This window comes from Martes martes, assembly GCF_963455335.1.
Source record: "Martes martes genome assembly, chromosome: 2".
Lineage (NCBI taxonomy): Eukaryota > Metazoa > Chordata > Mammalia > Carnivora > Mustelidae > Martes > Martes martes.
In genome coordinates this window covers 95,813,070-95,837,730 of record NC_137889.1, presented here as the reverse complement: position 1 = coordinate 95,837,730, position 24,661 = coordinate 95,813,070, and the positions used below count along the sequence as shown (strand labels likewise).

Here is a 24,661-nt window from a genome sequence, read left to right as displayed (position 1 = left end):
AATATTTCTAAAAGTATCATAAAAACACGGTCCAAAAGTTAGCGATTTAACTTGATTTTAATGTTACTCAGGAAATTACAGGGAGTATGTATGAATGTGGATGGGCAAGAGAGATTTAAAAAAAACTTATTTTTTTGTTTATCTTTCTGACCGAAGCCACAGTGAAAAAGAAGTGTATCTACATTGTTCCTCTAAGGAGAACAGGAGGAATTAGCTGAATAAACAAGACTAGGTGTGTACTGGTTTCTCTCTGCTGCCATAAATTACTGGTGAAGGCAGTAATTTTGAACCAAAGCAGTTGTCAGCTGGCAGTAAGCATGGTTGTATTCACTCCACTGTTTTTAAAAAGCTTTAATTACAAATGTATGATCAAAAATCACTCACCTGACTAAAAAATGTTTTCTTCTAACTTACAAGATTATCTTTCTGACTTTCTCACATAACTACCTACCATATTACCCTCTCATTTACTCCCTGTTTCCTTCCAGTCACACCCATTCGGTTGCTAAGAAACAAAATAAATATGATCTCCAAGAAGTATCTGTAAAATAGATACTATATTAATACTTACCATGAGGAAAGAAGGAAGAAGAGAAAAAACTTACCTCTACTGTGCCTGTGGTTCTTTACATAGGCTAATTTGTTTAACCTTTATAAGAGCCCCAGAAGGCAGTTCTTACTATGCCCAACAACAAATGGCTAACTGAAATTCAGTCACATAACTTGCCTAAGGTTACACACCCAGAAAGTGGTAGAACCAAGGTTTGCCCCAAGTTTGCCTAATTTTAAAGCCAGTGTTATTACCATTCCCGTTTCATGGCCTTTTAAAAAAATTCTGCATAAACAATTCTTAGTATTAAAACTTTTCAATAAAGCTTTATAATTAAACAGGTCTTTAAATACATTATTTCAGGGCACCTGGGTGGCTCAGTGGGTTAAGCCTCTGCCTTTGGCTCAGGTCATAGTCTCAGGGTCCTGGGATCGAGTCCCACGTCGGGCTCTCTGCTTGGCGGGGAGCCTGCTTCCTCCTCTCTCTCTCTGCCTGACTCTCTGCCTACTTCTGATCTCTCTCTCTCTGTCAAATAAATATATAAAATCTTAAAAAATAAATAAATAAATAATTTCTTAGGATTGTTTTCCCAAAGGATTACAGACTAAAATAATTTTTCCTCCACAGGAATAAAGAATACTTTTATTGTTAAGAAATAACCACACATTTTTAAGATAAAAGTTCGAAGGAAGGAATTTCAAAATGCAAAATACACTCTGATTAACCTATATTTACCAAATCTGTTCTCAAATTGCTACACAATATCAAAAAAAAAAAAAAAAAGAACCAACTTGACCCTTCAAGTTCAGTTTCAACTATCTTTATCTCTATTGAGCTGAAGAAAATGGGATATAATAAATACTTCTCTTCCATGCCTGCTGATTTGCTGATTGACAGTTTTTCCAGTGAGTATCATAGTGAGCCCTAAAAAGCTCTAAAAAATATTTTTTTAAGTCCTAAATCCTTAGTTACTCATCGAATACAAGGGTAGAAGCCTGCTGAAGCACTGTCTTCAAACTTTAATAAAGAAATAAATAAGCAAATACAGTCAACAGGGTTATAAATTTAGGAGGGAAAATCGAAAGATCACATTCTGAATTAGGACCCACAACCATATACACAAGTCAGTATCCAAATGAATGCTCCCATCTAATGGTACACCAATCTACTTAGCCGCCTTCTTTTTTTTCTTTCTTTTCATTCTAATATATAGGGTCTATGAAACACAGAAAATAATTTAGGTATAATATTACTTATAGAACATGACAGGTGAGAGTGCAAATGAAAAGTACATCTTTTGTACAGAGATGTACAATCTCTCTTGGACAGAGAGATGTGATTGCTTACAAGCAGAAGAGTAAAAAAGTTACCCCTCCTGTATTACTATCCGGTCTTACCTAATTTTATTAGGATACTAGAGTCATTAAGTCAATGCTACAACAAAGAAGGTGGGGAGGGGCACAGGCTTTGAACTGACCTGCGTTTGTTATGCATATCACGTAAACTCTTGAAGCCATAATGTACTCATCTGTAAAATGGGTATGTTAACTGCTTCTTAAATTATATTTGTGAAAAGGACTGCACAAAAGAGATGTCCCTGCATGCTTGTCTTCCTCCCCTTTCCTAAGCAGCACTGCTACTTTTAATGATGGGGGCAGGGATGATGTGATCAGACCCAGTTCTTCTGAAAGAACTACCTCCCATTTAAGAATTAAAAACCAAAACTAAAACCAACACAAACATGCAAACAAAAAACAGTAAAAGCTAAACTGCAGAAAAGAAATTAGAAAAGCATGCGAATATCAATGTGCAACTCCAATTAAAAGATAATCAACCTAAATGTCTTCTAAATTCACACAAATTCCAAAATTCCAAACAGAGGACTGAAAATTTTGATTAAAAAAAGAATACTTTCTAAAATCCTGCCTCTATGCTATTAGTGAAAGAGCAGAGTGGAACCCATAAAGCTAACAGTAATAAAATAGTAAGCAATCTGTTAAAATGAAACAAAAGACAGCTAATAGCTTCGGTCTGGTGAAACAGCTACTTTTTTTCTTTTTTCTTATAATTCAGTGAGCCTATTAAATTAGTCCAATCTGTCATTCATTAGTAGTAGTTACTGGACCTCTGACAATTTTTTTTGTTGCTGTTGTTTGAAGGATGAGGAAGAAGGGGGAGGCAGAAAGAGAGTACATCAATATTTTTCAAAACTCAATCCTTCTAGAATTTTCACTTCCAATCATAATACATTATACACTAAATGAAGCCTATGGAACAAAAAACAAATCACAGACTTGTTACTATCAGTAATGTAAAAAAAAAAAAAAAGGAAGATTAGAAAAGTGATACATACATATCTTTTTTCTGTGATTCTGAGAGGATTAATTTCAAAATATAAAATGACAAATATATAAAATACTTTTTATGATTAAATGCTGTTTGACTATCCATCTGACCTACCTTTCACCTTAAAGTCAGCAGAATAGTACAAGTCACTTTGCTAACCTGGCACAGTTTAAGATAACTCCAATGAAGAAAGTCCAATTTCCTGATTCTCTCAGCCAAAATAAGCAAACCTAAGTTAGTTTGATCTAATAGCAAGCTCTAGGGAACTCAGCCATTTACAGCTGAAAAATCAGAACAAGAACCAGAATTTAAGGGAACTTAGAAATCACCCATGACCTCATTTTATAGTCAAGAAAATTAAATACCAGAAGTTCAGCAACTTGCCTCAATTTATACAGTAAGTTAGTAGCAAGTTTATCTGTATTATGCAGAAAACTACTGAAATGAAACAGTTAAAATCTTAGAATCCAATTCTAATATAGTTAGTTAATAGTTATTCGACATCAAAGCTTTAGAAAGTAATTTTCTTGTTTTGTTAACTGAAATATGACTTTAAAAATGATCCATTTTGACTTGGGTAAAATTATAGGCAAAATGCAGCTGATATTTAAAAATAAGGATGCTGCTATTTGCTTAATTTCACCAAGAGGAAAAATAATTTCAAATAGAATTTTTCATTATCCAGTTGTACTCAGAATCAGTTGCAGTTGCAGGAGGAAAAGAAGAAGGAGGAGGAGGAGGAGGAGGAGAAGGAGGGGGAGGGGGAGGGGGAGGGGGAGGAGGAGGAGGAGAAGAAGAAGAAAAAGAAGTAGGAGGAGAAGAAACAACTTCCAATCCTATTCCAAGGAAAAAAGACATATTAAAATGAAATATTCCACACTTCCATATTCATTAGATACCCAGAACATAGTGAATCAAGTCTTATCTTTTCAGGATATCATAGAGAGATAATATGTTTGCTTTATTAAATACCCTCATACTAGACTAGATAGAAAAAAAGAAACAGTTACAAAACAACCTTAAGATAAGCAAGTATCTGGGGGCACCTCGGTGGCTCAGTGGGTTAAAGCCTCTGCCTTTGGCTCAGGTCATGATCCCAGGGTCCTGGGATCGAGCCCCACATTGGGCTCTCTGCTCAGCAGGGAGCCTGCTTCCCCCCCACACCTGCTTCTCTGTCTACTTGTGATTTCTGTCAAATAAATAAATAAAATCTTTTTTAAAAAAATCATAAGCAAGTATCTTTATCTTACTTTTTCTTATCTAAATCCTATTTTCAGATATTGAGGTTAGGCCTAAAGAAGAAATCAATTAGGTGTATATACTATATACTTAATGAATTGATACATATCAATAATACTTTGGGCAAAAAATATTCACAAGATAAAATTTCTGGTAACTTTCATTTCAAAAACAAAAATGGCTTTTCTCTTATCTTCTCCCTCTGGGGATTCTTGGGTGGGGGTAAACAGAACTCCACAAGAGTGGCAACCATCCCTTGTTTCTGACAGCACTAGAAGGAAAAGGCAGTGAGCGCCTCAACTATGAAGACTTGAGGAGAAACTTGGTCTGCTCCTCCTTCTAGCCCCTCCTTCCAATAATGACATCATTTCTCTCCCAGACCTTGCTGTAGATCTGGCCAGGCAGCTGTAACTTCAAGGCTTTCTCACAATTTTTTTTAGGTCCAGGAAAACTTAAATTTGATTCCAATATCACAGTGACCCACAAGACTACACGCTCTATACCATCTCATGCCAACTCTCTGACCTCACCTCCTACCTGCACTCACTCGGGCTTCACTCTCTCTGTTCCAAGCATACTGGACTCCCTGTCAGGGCCACTGTACCACTTCTTCCCTCTGCCTAGGACACGCATGACGCACATAGCCAATAACCTTCTCATTGAAGCTTTCCTGACCACTCTATTTTAACTTGCAATTCCCTACCTCTGCACCCCCTAGCTTCCTTACGTGCTCTATTTTTCCCCAGAATACCTACCTATTTCTGCTCACTAAAAGGTAAGCACTGTGAGGCAGAGATTTTTGTCTCTTCTCACTGCATGTCCCCAGCATCTATAACAATGTTTGGCACATACTAAAAGCTTAAAAGCTACTTATGGAACAAATAAATGATTCCAAGTTTGGGAATTAGTGCTGGTATTCATCAAATATTAATTAGACATTAAGAACATAAAACTATACAAGATGTTGTTAAACACAGATTGTACAAAAAACATGGTCTTTGCTTTCAAGGAGTCTAGCTGGAGAAGCAGAACTAATAGACATGGAGTAATTATTTAAATACATGGACAGTATTAGGTATGACTATTAACTAAGTTTATTTGTATGCTTCATGGAATCTGCCTTGTTATTCCTGGTTATACCTAGCACATAATTAAGTTCTGAATCAAATGGTAAAAGCCTGTCATAGGAGTTCAGACAGGGAAAAAATGAATTGAGTTGCAAAAGTAAGAGAAGACAACAGGTGGCTGATGAGGTTCAACATGGGCTTTGCAGATGTAGAAGCTTGTGTTGGCAGTGAAGAGGTGAGTAGGCATCTTAGATGAGGTGAATTTCATGAAAGGACAGACAGGCAGGTGAGGGCCAGCAAGAAACACCTGAAATAAAATGATAGGACTCACTGATCAGTAGGGATGATCTGGGGAGGACAATTTCAGTCTAGATCACAGAGAACCTAATCCTCTCAGCAAGTAGACTCAAGTCCAGATGGAATCTCACAGCACATGCTGTACCCAGCCTGGGTTCCCTGGAACCCTTCTACCAGTTTGGTACAGCCACTCATGAAAAACTAATGGTGCACACCAGCAACTTTCTGTGTAAGCAACAGAAGATACCTCCTTCCCTCCACCCTGCATGCACACCCACACACATCCACACACATATATTGCCAGGAAAACTGGTGGCCAGTGACTAACAAATCCAAGAGAAGGAGAACAAAAGCCCTGTTCCCTCGCCTCAAGGCAAGACAGCCTCTATGGTACAATTTTATCCCGAAGTTACCTCCTGGATCAAGCTGAGGCTACATATCCCTTGAAACCACATCCTTGTTCATCTCAGTTTCTTCTTCCCAAACCTGCTTCACTCACTTTGCTGTAACATTTCAAAGACCTCTCCTGATATATTACTTGTACATGAATTCTATCTCTGGTTCTGCTTCCAGGGAAACTGGAGTACTATGACAAGTCTGTAAAGGGAAGTACTACATGTTCACGAAGAAAAGAACATGTTTGGGGCACCTGGGTGGCTCAGTGGGTTAAGCCTCTGCCTTCAGCTCAGGTCATGATCCCAGGCTCCTGGGATCGAGCTCCGCATCGGGCTCTCTGCTCGGTGGGGAGCCTGCTTCCTCCTCTCTCTCTGCCCGCCTCTCTGCCTACTTGTGATCTCTGTCTGTCAAATAAATAAATAAAATCTTAAAAAAAAAAAAAGAAAGAAAAGAACATGTTTAAGAAGAAAAGAGTTACACGGCACAAGCATTGTTGTAGGTCATTTTGGAAGAAGACTACAAAACAGTCTGGTTGGTAATAGATGAAATAAAGAGGGTAAGGTGACAGGAGGCAAATTAAGGATGCTGTTGTCAAATTCAGAAATAAGTGGAAGAGAAAATATCTGCTTCAATATGAGACAGAACTTAGGAAGGGACGCAACTTAGTATAGGGAAAGATTGAAACTAACTCTTCAAAGTTTTATTTTTTCCTTGAAAGGCAAAAATATTTCTTCACTAGTATTGTTAATGTTTTGCTTTTTTTTTTTTTGAGAGAGAAAGCGCGCGCGCACATTCAAGCAAGTATGGGGAGGGATGGGGCAGAGGAAGTGGGGCAGAGAGAGAAAGAATCTCAGGCAGGTTCCATATACAGTGTGCAGCACGATGCAGGGCTCAATCTCATGACCCTGAGATTATGACCTGAGCTGATCTGAGCTAAAATAAAGAATCAAATGCTTAACCAATGAAACCACCCAGGTGCCCCAGTAGTATTGACAATGTTATATCATAAATTCTTTCAAATGCAAATCTCTTTTCAGGTTGACACTACTTAACACAATAAGTGTTAAAAAAACTTGAGAATTACAATAAGTAACAACAGGACTCTCAAATTCTCTCTCATGTTTTGGGCCCTGAATATCTATATTCAGAAATATGAAGACAAAATTAAGTGGTATCTCCAAATGTTTAGAATGACTTGGTTTGTTAAATTTCATATTTAAGTAGCTTAAAAGAATCTTTGTTAAGGGTCAGTAACAGATTACTTAAATTGGAAATTCATACAAACAAAGTAACATCTGGTTTTCATCTATTCTTATGGGACCCTGAAGTTTTTTTCAAAAGAAAGTAAGATATAGCTAAGCTTCTAATCTAATATCTAAGTTTATTGACTTCACGGTACCCTTTCAAAATTCATATTTAGTAAAAATGAGTATAAATAAAAATGACTACTTTTCGGGGCACCTGGGTGGCTCAGTCATTAAGCATCTGCCTTCTGCTCAGGTCATGATCCCAGGGTCCTGGGATCAAGCCCTGCATCCGGCTCCCTGCTCAGCGGGAAGCCTGCTTCTCTCTCTCCCACTCCCCCTGCTTGTGTTCCCTCTCTTGTTCTGTCTCACTCTCAAATAAATAAATGAAATCTTTTTTTAAAAATTACTGCTTTTCATTTAGTTAGTAACAATAATTTCGTGTTACAGATCTCAGTACATAGAACAAAAAAAACCACTACAAAAATAGAAATTTTTAGCAGGTTATTTTTTTTTCATTGACTCCTTTATATGCATTAAAACATATACCTAACAGCTATCAAAATTTAAATACAAATAACCTTTGACCAAACAGTCCCACGGACAGGAATTTCTCCCACACACACAAAAGAGGAGGGTTGGGGATGCTGGTTACATCAAAGTAAATCTCTAAGTCTAAGTTCATAAAAATTTCTCCTATTCAGTTTTAAGACCAAATTGATACACTTCCGGAAAAGTACATACCTTACCCTGTATATATCCTTTAAATAGTCCCAGGAGAGCCTCCAAGAAAGAAAGGTTCCATAGCCAAATATGTTTGGTACCACATGTTTTTTCCCTCTTAAAAATTAACAATATACACAATAATTTATAGAAGGCTCTGAGATGTTCTGGGGGGAAAATGCTGTTTTCCAAATTTTATAGAAATAGAGAACACTTTTGTACTCATCAAAAACAAGACTTATTTAAAACTTTCCATACTCAGCTGATAAATGATAGCTATTTTCCCTATAAACCTTAAAGGCTGAAAGCTATCATTCAGTCCCCTTCTCCCCACTCCCTTTTACCTCCCTTCCTCTGGGCCCAAGATACTGCAGTGCTTATAACTTTATAATTCATAATAATTATAGGGATCCTACTAAAATATACTTCTTGGTCCCTTCAGATAATTCTGATTCCTATCAGTAATTTTAGCAAGCAATCCACATGATTTCAAGGTAGGTCAAATGCTCAAAATGCCTGATACATTATAATCAATGAGATGACTAGCTATGCTATAACTGAGGCCAGAGTAACTTTAAAAAACAAAAACAGTAAGTTCTGAAAATCTGCATTTCAAATGTAAAAATATTTTCTTCCACTCAGGAAAAAAGGGCAAAAAAGACATACTAGGAAAAGCCTAACCATTTATCTTAAAAGAATACCTTCTAATATACTACCCAGAATATTAAAGCCAATAGTTTTACTCTGTAATAAGAATTTTACCCTAGATATAATAAGAATAAGAATTTACCCTATAATAGGGTGCCTGGGTGGCTCAGTAGGTTAAGCCTCTGCCTTCGGCTCAGGTCATGACCTCGGGGTCCTGGGATCGAGTCCTGCATTGGGCTCTCTGCTCAGCAGGGAGCCTGCTTCTCTCTCTCTCTCTGCCTGCCTCTCTACCTACTTGTGATCTCTGTCAAATAAATAAAACCGTAAAAAAAAAAAAAAAAAAAAGAATTTACCCTAGAATTTACAAGAATTTTTAGCCTACACTCTATTGAGAAATTTCAGGAATTCTTAGATTTTCTAAAACCATACACAAATTCTATCAGTACATGAATGCATGTCTTTTTATGGGGAAATAATCCAAGCTTTCACCAATTTTTCACACTGCTCAGTTACTCAATTTAAAAGCCATTATATTTTGTAATTTATCTACCTGAAACAATGGTAGGAGAAACTTCTTAGTTAGCACCGCAAATCAGATACACAAAAACACACTCCTCAGTATTGTTTTCTCCCTCAGAGGCAAACAAAATGCAAATTACCTTTGCAGAGTCATGTTCAAAGAGCCTGTACAACCCTTAATCTTGTTCTGGGCTTCAAGATGAGTCATTCCATGTGCACTTATTCCATCAATGCTGAGAACCACATCACCTATTCTTACATTTGCCTGGGATGCTTTGCCGCCATCTTTGAGCTGTAATAAATATATTTCATTAGGAGTGTCACTTTAAAACACAGAATAATCAACACAGATGAAAATTATACTTTTGCTTGCATCAAAAGTATACTAATATACTTTTAGACAATGTAATAAAAAGTTATCTTTATTAACAGGTAAAGTTAAAATTCAAATGACTTTTGTGTTTATTTTCTTAAATCCTTATTTGCTTTCTAAAAACTGAAAGCATTTTCTGAAAAAGGTTCCTGATAATTTCTCTATTTCTTTATTGTGTAACAAGAGCAGTGTGTGCTTGTCATGAATGAGGAAGAGAAACAGCCAAGAAAACTACATTTAACATCTGTAATATGAATAGGGTATTTCAACTCTTTTAGAAATAATGTTTAAAACTCTTTAAACAGCTGTATTTTTGTTTGAGCACAAAGAGTAACACAGAGGATCTACAAAACAATCCTTCCTGTTGAGTCCCATTCCTACCCAGTGTTTGGGGTACTGAATTCTTTTAGCTCATAGGCCCAAATATCTTTTACACTAGATGTGCTTCCTACTCTGGGCATTTAGTAGGAGGGGAAGGAACCAGTTGTGTCTGAGACTATCAGACGTTTTTGTGTACCACAGTCTTCAATTCCCAAATCTTTCTTCCCTTCTCTAAACAATTTTCTATGTGTTCACATAACTTAGTTTGACCTCCTTCAAAGTTCATATATATCTATTTCACTGCTCCAAAAGAAGAATATATAAAATTGCAGTAAAATGAAACATGATGCAATTTTAATACATACTTAGAAACATGGAACAAGTACAAACCAAAAGAAACCATTCTAATTTAAATGACAAGCTTAGAATTCAGTAAGTACAAGTAGATCACACTGAATATTGGGTTGTTGGAAAATAAGTAAGACTTTACCCCCCCCAAAAGAAAGAAACTAACCAATATGCCTCAAATATTTAAAACCAAAGTATTTTATAAGTTTCTCTTTGGATTATACAATACTGTAACTTTAATAATGCAAGTGAATTGTACACTTAAAAATAGTTAAAATGGTTAACTTTTTTTTTTTTTAAGATTTTATTTATTTATTTGACAGAGATCACAAGTAGGCAGAGAGGCAGGCGGGGGGTGGGGGAAGCAGGCTCCCTGCTGAGCAGAGAGCCCGATGTGGGGCTCGATCCCAGGACCCTGGGATCATGACCCAAGCCAAAGGCAAAGGCTTTAACCCACTGAGCCACCCAGGCGCCCCTAAAATGGTTAACTTTTATGATTAACGCAATTTTTTTAAAAAATGAAAAAAAAAAAACCACAACTAAATATTTTGCAGAACATTTTACTAAAATTACGTCTTGATAAAAAATATATCCCAGGAACACCTGGGTGGCTTAGTCAGTTAATTGTCTGCCTTTGGCTGAGGTCATGATCCCAGGGTCCTAGAATCGAGTCCAGCATTGGGCTCCTTCCTCAGTGGGGAGCCTACTTCTCCTTCAACCTGCCGCACCTCCCCAACCCCCAGCTTGTGCTAGCTCTCTCTCTGATGACTAAAAAAAAAACCACACACTTCCCTTCAAAAAAAATAATTAATTGATTGATTGATTAATTAAAAAAATAAAAAATAGGGGCACCTAGGTGGCTCAGCGGGTTAAGTCTCTGCCTCCTGCTCAGGTCATGATCCCAGGACCCTGGGATGGAGCTCCACATCAGGCTGTCTGCTCAACAGGGAGCCTGCTTCTCCCTCTCTCTCTGCCTGCCTCTTTGCCTACTTCTGCCTACTTGTGATTTCTCTTGTTGTCAAATAAATTAAAATAAAATAAAATAAAATCTTTCAAAAAATAAAAAATATATCCCAGGGTACCTGGGTGGCTCAGGCCAGTTAAGCATTTGTCTTCAGCTCAGGTCCTAATGCTGGAGTCCTAGGATCAAGCCCCCTATCCCTGAGCAGGGAGCCTGCTTCTCCCTCTTCTTCTGCTCCTCTCCCTCTGCTCCTCCCCTCAACTCATACTTGTCTCTCTCTCAAATATATAAAATCTTTAAAAAATAAAAATAATAAATAAATAAATAAAATAAAAAATATATCCCTCAGCAAACTAGACAAGAACCAAGTACTGGAATTCAAAATTTGGAAACAAAGTAATAAATAAATAGCTACCAATCATTCAGTTAGGTTAGGTTTTGATTACCATCAGCTGTCAAACTCTTTCCTTATAAATAATGATCAAGGCAGACCAATCTTAGTACATGAGAACAAGAATCTGTAACTAAAATCAAGAAGAGTAGTGAAGGTGAGATTCATTGAGACAAGGCCCATGTCTATGTTTCCTCTCCACTTTATCCTAATGCTAGAAGTGTGCCTGGCACACTACATACCTTCACAAAATATATACTGAATGAATGGATGCCACAGATTTATTATTTAACACTGGCATTTGTTTTAAATTGAGGGGGTGCCTAGCTGGCTCAGTCAGCGGAACATGGGACTCTTGATCTCAGGGTTGTGAGTTCAAGCCCCACGCTGCATGCAAAACCTACTTAATTAAAAAATAAAACAAAATAAAATAGTGAAATTAAGAAAAACTAAAGTTTTACATAATTAGAAAAAATTTTTAAAGATTTTATTTATTTATTTGACAGAGAGAGAGATCACAAGTAGGCAGACGGCAGGCAGAGAGAGAGGGGGAAGCAAGCTCCCTGCTGAGCAGAGAGCCCGATGCAGGCCTCGATCCCAGGACCCTGAGATCATGACCTGAGCCGAAAGCAGAGACTTAACCCATTGAGCCACCCAGGCGCACCCATAATTAGAACTTTGTTTCATTTTAAAATATGACTATCGGGGCGCCTGGATGGCTCAGTGGGTTAAAGCCTCTGCCTTCGGCTCAGGTCATGATCCCAGGGTCCTGGGATCGAGCCCCGCATCGGGCTCTCTGCTCCGTGGAGAGCCTGCTTTCTCCTCTCTCTCTGCCTGCCTCTCTGCCTACTTGTGATCTCTGTCAAATAAATAAATAAAATCTTAAAAAAAAATAAAATAAAATATGACTATCAAGTGACCAAAATAATTCTTGAAATTAGTTAAAAAAAAAACACCTATTTGATCAAAGGTATATAAAATCTCACAAAGTGTAAAAAAAGATTTCAAAACTTTGAAACTGAAATATTCTCTATCACATACATAGAATAGCAAATAAACAGTATATCATGATTTTGTTTTCATAATATATCACATACATAGTATATTATGATTTTGTTTTCATCTTTGCACTAATAGAAACGATCCTCTCAGCTGCCAAGATATTTAAGGTAAAGAAAAATTGGTAGTATGTTGACACTAAAGAAATAAAATTTCCAGAGTAACAAAGCAGATCAAAATTTAACTCACAGCACACTTATCAACATAACTATATTACATTTATGTATGCACACATATACACAGCTTTTATTATATATGACTGACAAAGTAGTTCCAAAATTCAATAAAAATTAAATGGACTAGTTTTCAGAATCACAGTATCAAGAAAAAAATAATTAAGACTGAACTTTCTTAAGTATATTTTAAAATATTATAAAGGCAGGTATATTTATTAAAATATGAAAACTTTGTAGGGTAGGGAAAAAGTCTTTAAAAACAGCAGTAATTGCATTAAAAGATACAGTTTTACAACATTAAATAACAGGCATAACTATCTTTTAATAATCAGTATTTCTTTTTATGAATTTAAATATAAAGAAATCACTTAATTTAATAACAGAAATATGAACTGTTCCCAAATGCACAGAACTAAACTGTTTAAATTGTGAGGGGCATTTACAAAGGAAACGAAAAGCCAGCAAAGCCACTGCTTTCTATGGGACTTATTTATAGAGTTGTTCTAATGATCTGATGAAGTAAGAGCTCAATAGATGTTAGCTATTATTACTATTTCCTTGACTTCAGATTATTAACCTCAGAAATGTAGGGGTTGTATTAAATGATCTCAAAGAGCCCTTCCAGTTTTAAAAGTTTATCTATCTGAGGTATCTGAGTGGCTCAGTCGGTTGAGCATCTGACTCTTGGTTCTGGCTCAGGTCATGATCTCAGGGTCCTGAAATGGAGCCCCGCATCAGGCTCCATGCTCAGTGGGGAGTCAGCTTGAGATTCTCCCTCTCCCTCTGTCCCTCCACCTGCTCTCGCTCTCTCTCAAATAAATAAATAAACCTTTAAAAAATAAATAAAATAAAAGTTTGTGAGCTGTCTGCACAAAGGTATAGATCTAATCCTTAAAAAAGAGTTAAATCTGAAAGACTTCATTGGTAGAGCAAAGGAAAATCTATTCCCTTCCAAACTGAGCAAATGAATTGAAATTTGAATTCTGATAATGTGACAAGTATCAAATAATTTACCCCAGATTTTATTTCAGCCAATGCTTGACCTTCCTTTAGGTCAAGCATTAAAATAGATTAGATAGGTAAGGAGATAGATAAATAGATGATAGATAACCAGAAATAGAACACAGCTATACTATTTGACCATTTCTCACATTAATGTAGCCTTAAAATAGAAACTGAAACCTGTGGACATTTCCTCTGAATGTACCCAACTTGAAGAATTTAAATACTCTCATCCAGTAGTAACATAAAGGTAATGAACAATGTAGAAAGAAAATAACTAACCAAACCCAATGTCATAACTAGGTAAAAGTTTTCTTGCTCCTTTGTTCCAGTTGCCTACTAGATTCTCAGATCCCATGATCTCAGGATGTTCAAATCCAACTACTTAGAACTATCTATCCTTTGAGGATTGCTTTTACTCTAACTGCCACTTTTATTTTTAGGTGGTAGAGCATAGAAATCCTATAGCCCCTGTGAGTTCTGCCTCTTCCACAGATAGCAATATCTGGGGAAATTACTAAATTGTGTCTATCCTTCCATTACTCCTCCATGCTGGTCCATACTCTGCACATGTCACCCCGACCTTGCCTACTAACTACTACAAGAGTTTTCTAAAGACCTCTTACCATCAAACTCTCCACATTACCCCCCCCCCCTTCCCTCCATCTTCACATTTCCATAATGGTGGCCCTATTACCACTTCAGACTGGAGAGTTCCAATCATGTCAACTGTTTAGAAAAAGAGGGTGAAAAAACTTCAAATATCTGCTTGCTTCCTACAATCCAGAATAACACTAAAGCCTGAATTATGAGCCATCTATAATTTGTCACCAACCCGTTTCCAACTTTAAACAAGCTCTATAAAGTCAGAGATGTTTTATTTTATTTTTTTTAAATTTTTTTTTAAATGTATTTATTTGTTAGAGAGAGAGAGAGCGAGCGAGCACAGGCAGACAGAGTGGTAGGCAGAGGCAGAGGGAGAAGCAGGCTCCCCGCCAAGCAAGGAGCCCGATGTGGGACTCGATCCCAGGACGCTGGGATCATGACCTGAGCCGAAGGCAGCTGCTTAACCAACTGAGCCACCCAGGCGTCCCAGAGATGTTTTAGAATTTGCTCTTCTCTAAGAACTTTGAATATTGTAGGTATTAGAAAAACATCTAATTAAACCATAGTAAAGAGGAAATCAACAAATTGGAACATCAGTTCTATATGCTAAATTCTGATAGAAATATACTTAATTCACCAGAGAAGATTGGATCTAATCTGAAAATGAGAATCTTTGATCAATCATTAGGCCTGACTGGTCTAAGTAAGGTCAATACTCAAACCACATTTCTAATAAAACAAAGTAAATCCATTTGGGATAGTAGTAATATATTTTCCCTAGGACCTTCAAAGCGGTATCACAACTCCTCTTGTTAATCTTTATCTAACAAGCATTAGGAAGAGCTTAATTATGGGGCACCTGAGTGGCTTAGTTAAGCATCGGACTCTTGATTTCAGCTCAGATCATGATTCAGGGCTCCCTGTCAGGCTCAGCATTGATCGTGGAGTATATTTAAGATTGTCTTTCTCTCTCCCTCTTCCCCTCTCTGCCCCCAGCTCTTGCTGTCTCTTCTCTCTCTTTCTCGTAGATAGATAGATAGATAGATAGATAATAGATAGATAGATAGACACATAGATAGGACCAGCTTCATTATTTAACCACAACCTTTTCTCAATCAATGATCAGAGAAATGGAAACAAATGCCCATCACCATCTATCCAATCTTTCATATTATTTAAACTGCCAAACAAATTCCTTTTTGTCTATAGTGTTTTGAAGCCAGTAATATTAATCATTTTGGGTTTTGATATTAACATCTTTTCTAAATCACCAACCATCTGTAGTATTAGATATTCAGGTTTTCTATTCACGCAATTTAAATTAAAAATCATGAAGAACTTGAACTAATGCTGTATATATAATGGGAAAGGCCCAATGCATAGAAACAAATTTAAGACTTGTTAAAGATGACATCTCACTGACTACTCCAATGAGCTTCATTTAGTCCCACTGCCTCAAGCCATTCACTCACTAGAAAGACATTATTTTTTTCCCCTTAAATTGGGTAGGATGTAGCACTATTATGAATTGTTAGCAACTAAGGAAAAACTACAAGGTCACTCATTATTTTCACAGTTCATTTTTTCTTTGTTTTTCAAAGTCCAAATAACTTGCATTCATCTAAAACAGTAATAACCTTCTGTCATCAGTAAATCTTGTACATATTATATGACAGCCTTAAGTGTATGCATATTTCATAAATGTACAGTGTGTAGTAAAGAAACAGTAGTAGTGGGAGGCTCCTGGGTCAAACTCAGCATAAATCAAACTAATCACAAGCAAATGCTTCTCCTTTGATCTTGAGAGGCATTTTTATTACTGTTGTCCAATTTTCCATAAACTTAATTGTGGCTCTATGTTTCTCTAAAAAACACTGCTTTGTGATCTCACTTAAGTCGCAAGCACACATGGCTGCACATACCGGAACTACCCTGAGCTTCTGTTTACTGATGCAGAAATGAAGGTACACCAGAACAACTATATGCTCATGAAGAGAATGGTATCTCTACTGAGCCTCCCCATTAACCTAGATGAGAAAGGCTCTAATATCAATCACCTGTACTTGGACTAAAATCTCTAGGGATTCATTTTAACCCTTTTATACTGAGATTATGTATGACAAGAAGTTTTCTCTTGAAAAGGAAATCCAGCCTTCAATAAGCAGATGGGTAGGCTGTGTGTGTGTGTGTGTGTGTGTGTGTGTGTGTGTGTCTGTGTGTGTCTGTGTGTGTGTCTGTGTCTGTGTGTATGAAAGGATGAAAGGTACCACAGACTCGAGCTTCCCCCATCTGACTTTGACCGGGAAATACCCAAAGGCAAATTTTCTTCAGTTATTTTAAAGGAGTAGTTCTTCTCACATAATATTTTTCTATTCTGAGAAAGAAATGACCCAGAAAAAGTAATGGACTATTTACTGAGCAACAACAGTAAGTAAGCAACTTTGAGAGACCCTTTATCTTTCTTTGCCATTTATCAGATAGTTTTACTCTGTGTTGCAGATGGAAAAAGAGAGCTTCAAAGGGATTGCTGATGTCCATACAGCAAATAAGAACATAGTTCAGAGCATAAGCTTTGAAATCAGGCAAACATGGGTTCATATTCATGTTCTGCCATTTCTTATTACGTGACATGAATTTACTAGACCTAAGTTTCATCTTGCCCTCTTTAAAATGAGGACTATAATTCCACCTGTTTCACAGAGCTCTCCAGCAGATAAGTAAAACACCAGCATAGCATATACCACACAATGCAAAAATAAATGTTCACTATTATTATTATGCCATGCCACCAATTCACATAGGCAGGATGCCTGTTTCAAGGACCTACAGGGCAGAGAAGACAGCTTTTCAAACTGACCAGTCAGACCTTCTAGCTTCCCCTTCCCTCCATAAATAAAGACAAAATATCCCTTCTTGACTCACTCTATTTCTTTGTCTTTTCTAAGCCTTAAGTTTTCCTTTGTTTAGCAACAGAGCTCGATATGCCACAGGATCAGAACCAGCTTTCCATGTCCTCTTTCTCTGCTTACTACTATCCAATTCTGAATTTTCCAAACTCCATTCTCATACGATAGTGACCTCATATTACCACTTCTCAGGTCAGTTAGGTGTTGCCACTGTACCAAAAGGCCAAGGAATAAAAATCAGTAAGATAACATTGGTGAAGAAGCCTTGAAATGGGACAGAAAGTGAAGAAAACAAGAAAGGAGGGTATTGGTACAGAGGCTAGAATAGGGAAGCAAGACTATGAAAAAAGAAAGGGCCATGAGCTATTTCTAGATCTAGATTCTAGATCTAGATTCTAGGTTTGGTAAACTAGATCCTTGTCTCTGGGTCTGTTGTACCTCCATGTGCACATGCATAAAATATTTAAACTGAACAAAACATCAAAGTAATAATTAATTATAGGAGATTTTATACTTTCATTTGAATAACTAAAATAACCTAAATGACTCTTATTAATAACAATGATTTAAAGCCAATTAACTCACAGTAATACCAATGTGTGTCATTAAACATGTCATTAACTTTATTATACTCAAATAAAATTTATAACTAAACTTTCCCCAAATGTTTAGCCTCCATGCAAATGTGTGGCTCCAGCAGCATTTCTTCTTAAAACTTAAAAAAAAAAATACACATACACACACATATATAAAGATTTTATTCCTTTATTTGAGAGAGGGAGAGCATGTGCGCATGGGTGCATGAGCAGGGGGAGGAGCAGAGGGACAAGCAGATTCTCCAGGGAGCCAAGCAGGAAGCCTGACCCAGGACCCTGAGATCATGACCTGAGTTAATGTCAGACGCTTAATCAATGAAGCCATCCAGGAGCCTCTCTTCCTAAAACTTTTCAACGAGAGAGAAAAATAGCACTACATCTTTATAAAATTGCATTAAAAATACCAGTATCTCAAGAGAGCATGCCACTTAAACAAAAATCTCAAAAATGCACCAAATAGAACATTAATCTTATCTACAAGAAGTATGCTATTTGGGATTCATAAGGAGTTAGAGATACACCTGTTAGACTAACCCTTCCCCATAGCTATTACCTCTTGAAAGCAAGCACATCACAGAAACAAAACAATCACAGAACTCATAGCAAAAAACAAAATCAATGAAAACATTATAGAGCTCTCACTTTTAAAACTTAGACCCCAATATGACAGATATTATTTCAGTAAATTTAACTGCATGAGATTTCTCTTTAAAATGATCATTTGGGGCACCTGGGTGGCTCAGTTAGTTATGCCGTCTGCCTTTAGCTCAGGTCATGTTTCCAGAGTCCTGGGATGGAGCCCCACGTCAGGCTCTCTGCTCAGCAGGGAGCCTGCTTCTTCCTCTACCTGTTCCTTCCCCTGCTTGTGCTCACTCTCTCTCAGTTAAATAAATAAAATCTCTAAAGTAAAATAAAATAAAATAAGCATTTAAGGACGCCTAGGTCGCTTAGTCGGTTAACCATGTGACTCTGGATTTCAGTTAGGTCATGGTCTCAAGGTTGTGAGACTGAACCCCCGCTTCTGGCTCCGCACTGGGCATGGAGCCTGCTTGGAATTCTCTCTCTCCCTCTCTTAAAAAAAATGAGCTATTTAATATGGCTGCTATATTGCCCTAAGCTTTTTCAAAAAGAAGCACAATGTTTAGCTACAACAGTGACTGCAACACTTAGAATTCTCTAATGAAATGTATCCTTTCAAATCATAGGGAATCTCAGTATGAACACAAAAACCTTTTATGCCTTCCTTTGGAAATAAGCCAGCAGTTACAAACCTCACAAAACAGATGTCAGCAATAGAAATTATTTACTAATGACATATATACCCAAGTATATTACAGAGATCATGTTATAATATAAATAACATCTTTTTAATAGATGTTTTACTAAGAACAATTTTTGCTGGTTCACAAAATTACTTTGGTAATTATCCTATTATATTCTAAGGGTAACAAGCAGGAGACAGGTACCTATATAAAGAGCCACAACCAACATGCAAGTTTTCAACCTCTGCATATTTTCAACAAATATGGAATGCTTGGAAATGTATGACCCTAACACCATGGGTATGACAAGAATGCCCTCAGACTTAATAAATGTAAAAAAGGAATATATAAATATGACAGCTATAGAAAGAAACACTACCAGAAATTTCCCATGTCCGAAAACATGGGAACTAAACCATGGGAAAATAAAGATGCCATTTTTCTAACAGTGCTGTTACCAAAATTTGGATAAATACACCAATAAAATTATATCAATCTAACCAACAGGATTTTCTTGAGGTAGAGAAAAGCACTGAGGAAAGTCTTATTTTGAAAAACTCCTAAGTAATGGGCAATCTTTAATTTTGTTTTAAAATGTACTTTCTAGTACCTTCTGTAGGAGAAAACATTTGAATCTAGACTTAGGAGGCTCTGGTTGAAAGTCTCTAGGTGTTTATCTCCCACATACATCCCAGAATACCATGGATGTGACTTTCATACTGCTACCCCTCAAAAAACACACAAGAAGGTATGAGCACTACCCCAAAATAGGGAACTCACAGAACTTGTTTTCTTGACGAACAGTGAGTATTACTCAGTCATCAACCAAATGTCACAAATAAACAAAAGTGGTAGAGTTTTTAAGCACTACAGTAAGAAGTAAAGAACATTTCAGAAGTACTGCATTTTTTAAACATATCCCTTAAGCTTTTTTTCAAATCCCAATGTGTTTACTGTCACTCCAGTACTTATTAATCTGCCCTACAATATTACACTTAGCACTTAAAATTGTTCTGTCGCGTATTGTCTACTGCCATACAGTGTTGACACCCCAGCCAGCCTATAAATGCTACTCAACCACACATAAAAAGCGAATCTCTGCCTTGGATGTCTAATGTAAACATGTCCCTTTAAAATTTGAGGCTATTCTGGATTCATTTTAATACTCTTTTCTGTAAAATAAAATCATTTGGCTTTCTGTATGTTAGAATGGCGAGATAAAACAATCACTGATGTCTCTCTGTGAGTAACTTTGTAAACTCCTGACCCATGTGAGCAGTGGTTACTTTAACTACAGGCCTTCTCTTTTGGCTTATGAGTCAAACTATAATCAGTTTTACCCAAAAGTCTGAGAATACACCTTATATGGTAGCAGTGAGGAGAATACCTCAAAGTACATGTCATTATGCCTCACAAAACCAAGGGAAGTAAGAGGGTGATTATGCTTTTTCTTTCCTTATGTAGCCATTGAACTACCTAGTTCAAACACTGGGTTGCTGTTAATACTGTTTGTTCTAGTACTCTAAATCTCTTTTCCATGATGAGTCCTCCTTTATTGAAGTAATATCTTTATTCTTCTCTACCAGCATCCCAATGAAATAGAAATGTGCCTTTTTAAACTATAATTCACTATTAAGACACCACACGACACTTTCATTCTATAGCTAATCCATGTGTTTAAGCCCAGAGATTTAATGTGCTTTGTAGTTAACGTGTGAATATAATTCTACCAGAAATGTGAAAAGTATGGTGGTTTATTAAAAGAAAAAAAAAAAAGAACACATATACAAACATCTCTAAGTCAAACAAGTTTGTTAATTATACAGAAATTTGTGTTCCATGTAGTCCACTTTATAATAATAAAGAAAATGGTAACAAATGCCATAGATAACTATAAAGGTTAGAAATGAGTAAGTCAACTCTAGTTTACCTGAGAACAGTTTAACACTGAAATTTACACATTTCAACCCTCCCTCCTTACTAGGCTCTGTTCAAAGATGAGATGAATCCTCTAAAATTGTATGCAAATTGTGTACAACTTTGCATGCATTTTTCCATTGAGTCAGTCCATAGCTTTCCCCAAATTCTCAAAGGCATCTATGACCAAAAAAAATGTTAAGAACGAATGATTTAATGAAACCTTAGAACAGTGTTTCTCAAAGTGTGGTTCCTAAACTACCAGCAGCAGCATACTTTCATGATGTGGGAAAAAAATCACAAGCCCTTCAAAACCCACAAGCTAAAAATGTTTCAAAACAAAACAAACAAAACAAAAAAATCCATTAGCATCAAGAAAATTTAAGCACTCAAAGCAGAGTTTATATTTATTTAATGTGTTACAAAATCATGACTTCATAAGTTAATGGCAAGTAACTATTAAAAAAAAAAAAACCAAAACAGGGATTTACTTTTTTAAAAAATCCTAAAATCTTAACAGTGTATATTACTAATATTTAATAAGGGCCTAATCCATTTGATACTGAATTCAGAGAAAGGGTATAAAGAACTGGCATAGCCCTCTCCTTCATCTACTATTTAACTTTTCAAATGTGTATGTAACTCTCTATCAAGCAACGCTCCTCAAACTATCTATGGTGAACACTGTATCTGCCTTTTACCAATTCTTCTGTAATCTGTAATAAAGACAAGTTACTGGAAAACAAAATTTAAAGAAACCATACAAAATATAAGACCAAACTTCTTATCATCAGATTCAACAGACATAAAATTATTCTGTCAAACTACAGAAGTTTCTAGATACCGACTCTTCATTTCTGTCCTTATTTCATCTCAAACTATAACCAACAGTGTGCTGGTCTGCAGACCAGAAGGATTTTCTTTTACGCAATGACTATATCCTTTATGTCTCTTTAGCTCTATTATACACAGACTTAAAAATAACACACAATAAATATTTAATGAAATCCCATACTAGAAATCAATGGTATTTAGTCAACAGGCTATTGTTAAGTAATTTATTTCCAATTTTCTTTGCTCTTATGTTAAACATAAAGTGATAAATAATAATATCCATTTACTTTGGTATACTGATCTGACTTTCTCTTTAGGAATTGTTCCTAAAAATGTATACTAATTTAAATTTTTGATCCATGATACTAGAATGCCAGCAAGAATATTTGTAACCATTTTTAATTCTGCAAACTGTGCACAAAAGTGTTTGTTATCCACACTCTTACAACTCTTAATATTACAAAAGAAACCTGATGGCAATTTTAACTCTACCACTAACAAATCCTGTGACCTTGGGCAAATCATTCGCATCTCCCATCTCATTCTGCTCAGCTGTGTAAGACAGCTGAACCAAATGTTCTAAGGTCTCTTTCAAGCTAAACCATAGTAAATACTCATAGACTACTCTCTCTCATTATTCTAAACAGCCATTACAATTAGTATCCACTACTCACTTTGGCATTAAAATAACTTTTATATTATTCTCTAATTACTTCATATGTACATATATATACATAATTCTTATTTCTCTATTATAATACATTAAAATGGCAAACATGACTACTTTTCAAAAACCTAAAACTATATCAACATTAGAAATCCAAAAGGTGGGACACCTGGGTGGCTCAGTGGATTAAGCCTCTGCCTTCAGCTCAGGTCATGATCTCAGGGTCCTGAGATCGAGTCCCGCATCGGGCTCTCTGCTTGGCAGGGAACCCACTCCCTCCTCTCTGTCTCTCTGCCTGGTTGTGATCTCTGTCTGTCAAATAAATAAATAAAATCTTAAAAAAAAAAAAAAGGAAAAGAAATCCAAAAGGCTAGGTTTCAGAGCTAACTAGAAGAGAATCTAGCTTATCTTCATTTTCAGATCCCAAATGATTTTTTTCTTTTAGAATGAATATTAATTCTATTATATATTTAATTCTAGAATATTTTATTTTAAAAGACAAGAATCTTTTGGGGTTCCTGGGTGGCTCAGTAGGTTAAAGCCTCTGCCTTCGGCTCAGGTCATGATCTCAGGGTCCTGGGATCAAGCCCATCATCAGGCTCTCTGCTCAGCAGGGAGCCTGCTTCTTCCTCTCTCTGCCTGCCTCTCTGCCTACTTGTGATCTCTGTCTGTCAAATAAATAAATAAAATCTTTAAAATAAAATAAAAGACAAGAATCTTTTTTTCTACTGGTAGTAGCTAAGCCCTCTGGCATTTAATGCTGAATTATGCATTCATCTGTTCATCATACATTTACTTAGTGATTACATATGAACTAAATGCTAACGACTATAAGAATGAATTAGAAGGCAAATGGGGAAAACAAATATTCATTTATTCCATCACTTAACAAATACCTGCCAAGTGTCTAAATTGTGTTAGGTTGTTCAAGGCCTGGTGATACAACAATGAACAAAATGAAGTCCTTGCCCTCACAGAGCTCCATTCAGTCAGGGGGAAAGGGACAATCAACAAACAAACATGCAAGAAAATAAAATGTCAAAAATAAGTATTACATTAGAAAAATAAAACAGAGAAAGGGGACAGAAAGTGGAGATCTCTTTTACAGTAAGGTAGTCAGAGAAGACTTCCTGGAGTGGTGACATATGAACAGAAACCAGAATGGATTAAGAGAAAGCGCCATGCACATATCCAGAGGGAATGCATTCTAGTCAGAGGTACAATTAAAAGTAAGGGATACTCTGGGACACTACAGACTAATAAAGAAATGTATAAATGTTATCAACACAGGGGCACCTGGGTGGCTCAGTCAGTTAAATGTCCGACTCTTGATTTCAGCTCAGGTCATGATCTCAGGGTTGTGAGATCAAGCCCTGTGTTGGGTTCTGTGCTGGGCATGGAGCCTGATTAATATTCTCTTTCTCCATCTGCCTCTACTCCTCCCTCTCTCTCTCTTTCTTTAAAAAAAAAAAAAAAAAAAGTTTATCAACACAAATACTGGAATGACCAATATATTGAGATGACATGAAGGTCTCTCAGAAATAATCACAATTATCCTAGACGTTAAAATAGGAGTTGGAATTTGCAGTAACAAAATGGGAGAGATGTACTCTCAGCAAAAACAAAAAGCACATGAAGGACTTGATTATATGAAAGTACTACCATTTTCAGGGAGTGACAGGTTGTTAGGGCATCTACATTCTAAGGGGAAAGTGACAGGGAAATTAAGAGCCCAAGCTGGCTAGATTGCCAAAAGCCATAAAATAACAGGCACAATATGTGACAATAAATAACTTGTAAAGAATCTAAGTTACAAGTTACTTCCACATCAACTAGTGTGTTCTCCTTAAAAATGTCATTGCTCAGAACAGATTGCTCACATATGCAACTGTCACTCCTGGATGCCATACTGTTTCCAGGAAATCCAGGCTTGTTAACTCCTGGTTCCTTTCAGTGCGTCTCTACTGTGCACTTTCTCTCATCCTGTAAAGCTGGGAAAGTCTTCATTCCATTCCTGTGTCAGGAAGTGTGACCTCAGCTTCTTTTGTACCATGCAGCCTTCCAGAACCAAGACCCATCAACATTTAGACAAAAGGAGTTAATGTTTCCATATATGGGATTATTTTATTCATTCTTCTTGGAATTTGTTGAGGGGGAAAAAAATTCCTAAGGATCCTTTTCCTTCCAGCCCTCTTTAAGTCAGAACTACCACC

The 24,661-nt window shown here is 36.5% G+C and overlaps 1 protein-coding gene across 3 annotated transcripts in view; it reads right to left on the bottom strand.

The window, feature by feature from the left end:
* Positions 1 to 24,661, bottom strand: part of PDLIM5 (PDZ and LIM domain 5) — a 207,104-nt gene that overhangs the window by 129,972 nt on the left and 52,471 nt on the right. For all 3 annotated transcript variants that reach the window (XM_080795510.1, XM_080795507.1, XM_080795508.1), the window contains exon 3: positions 9,170 to 9,321. In XM_080795510.1, coding sequence (XP_080651636.1) covers positions 9,170 to 9,321 — 152 coding nt within the window. The remainder of the gene's footprint in view (positions 1 to 9,169; positions 9,322 to 24,661) is intronic.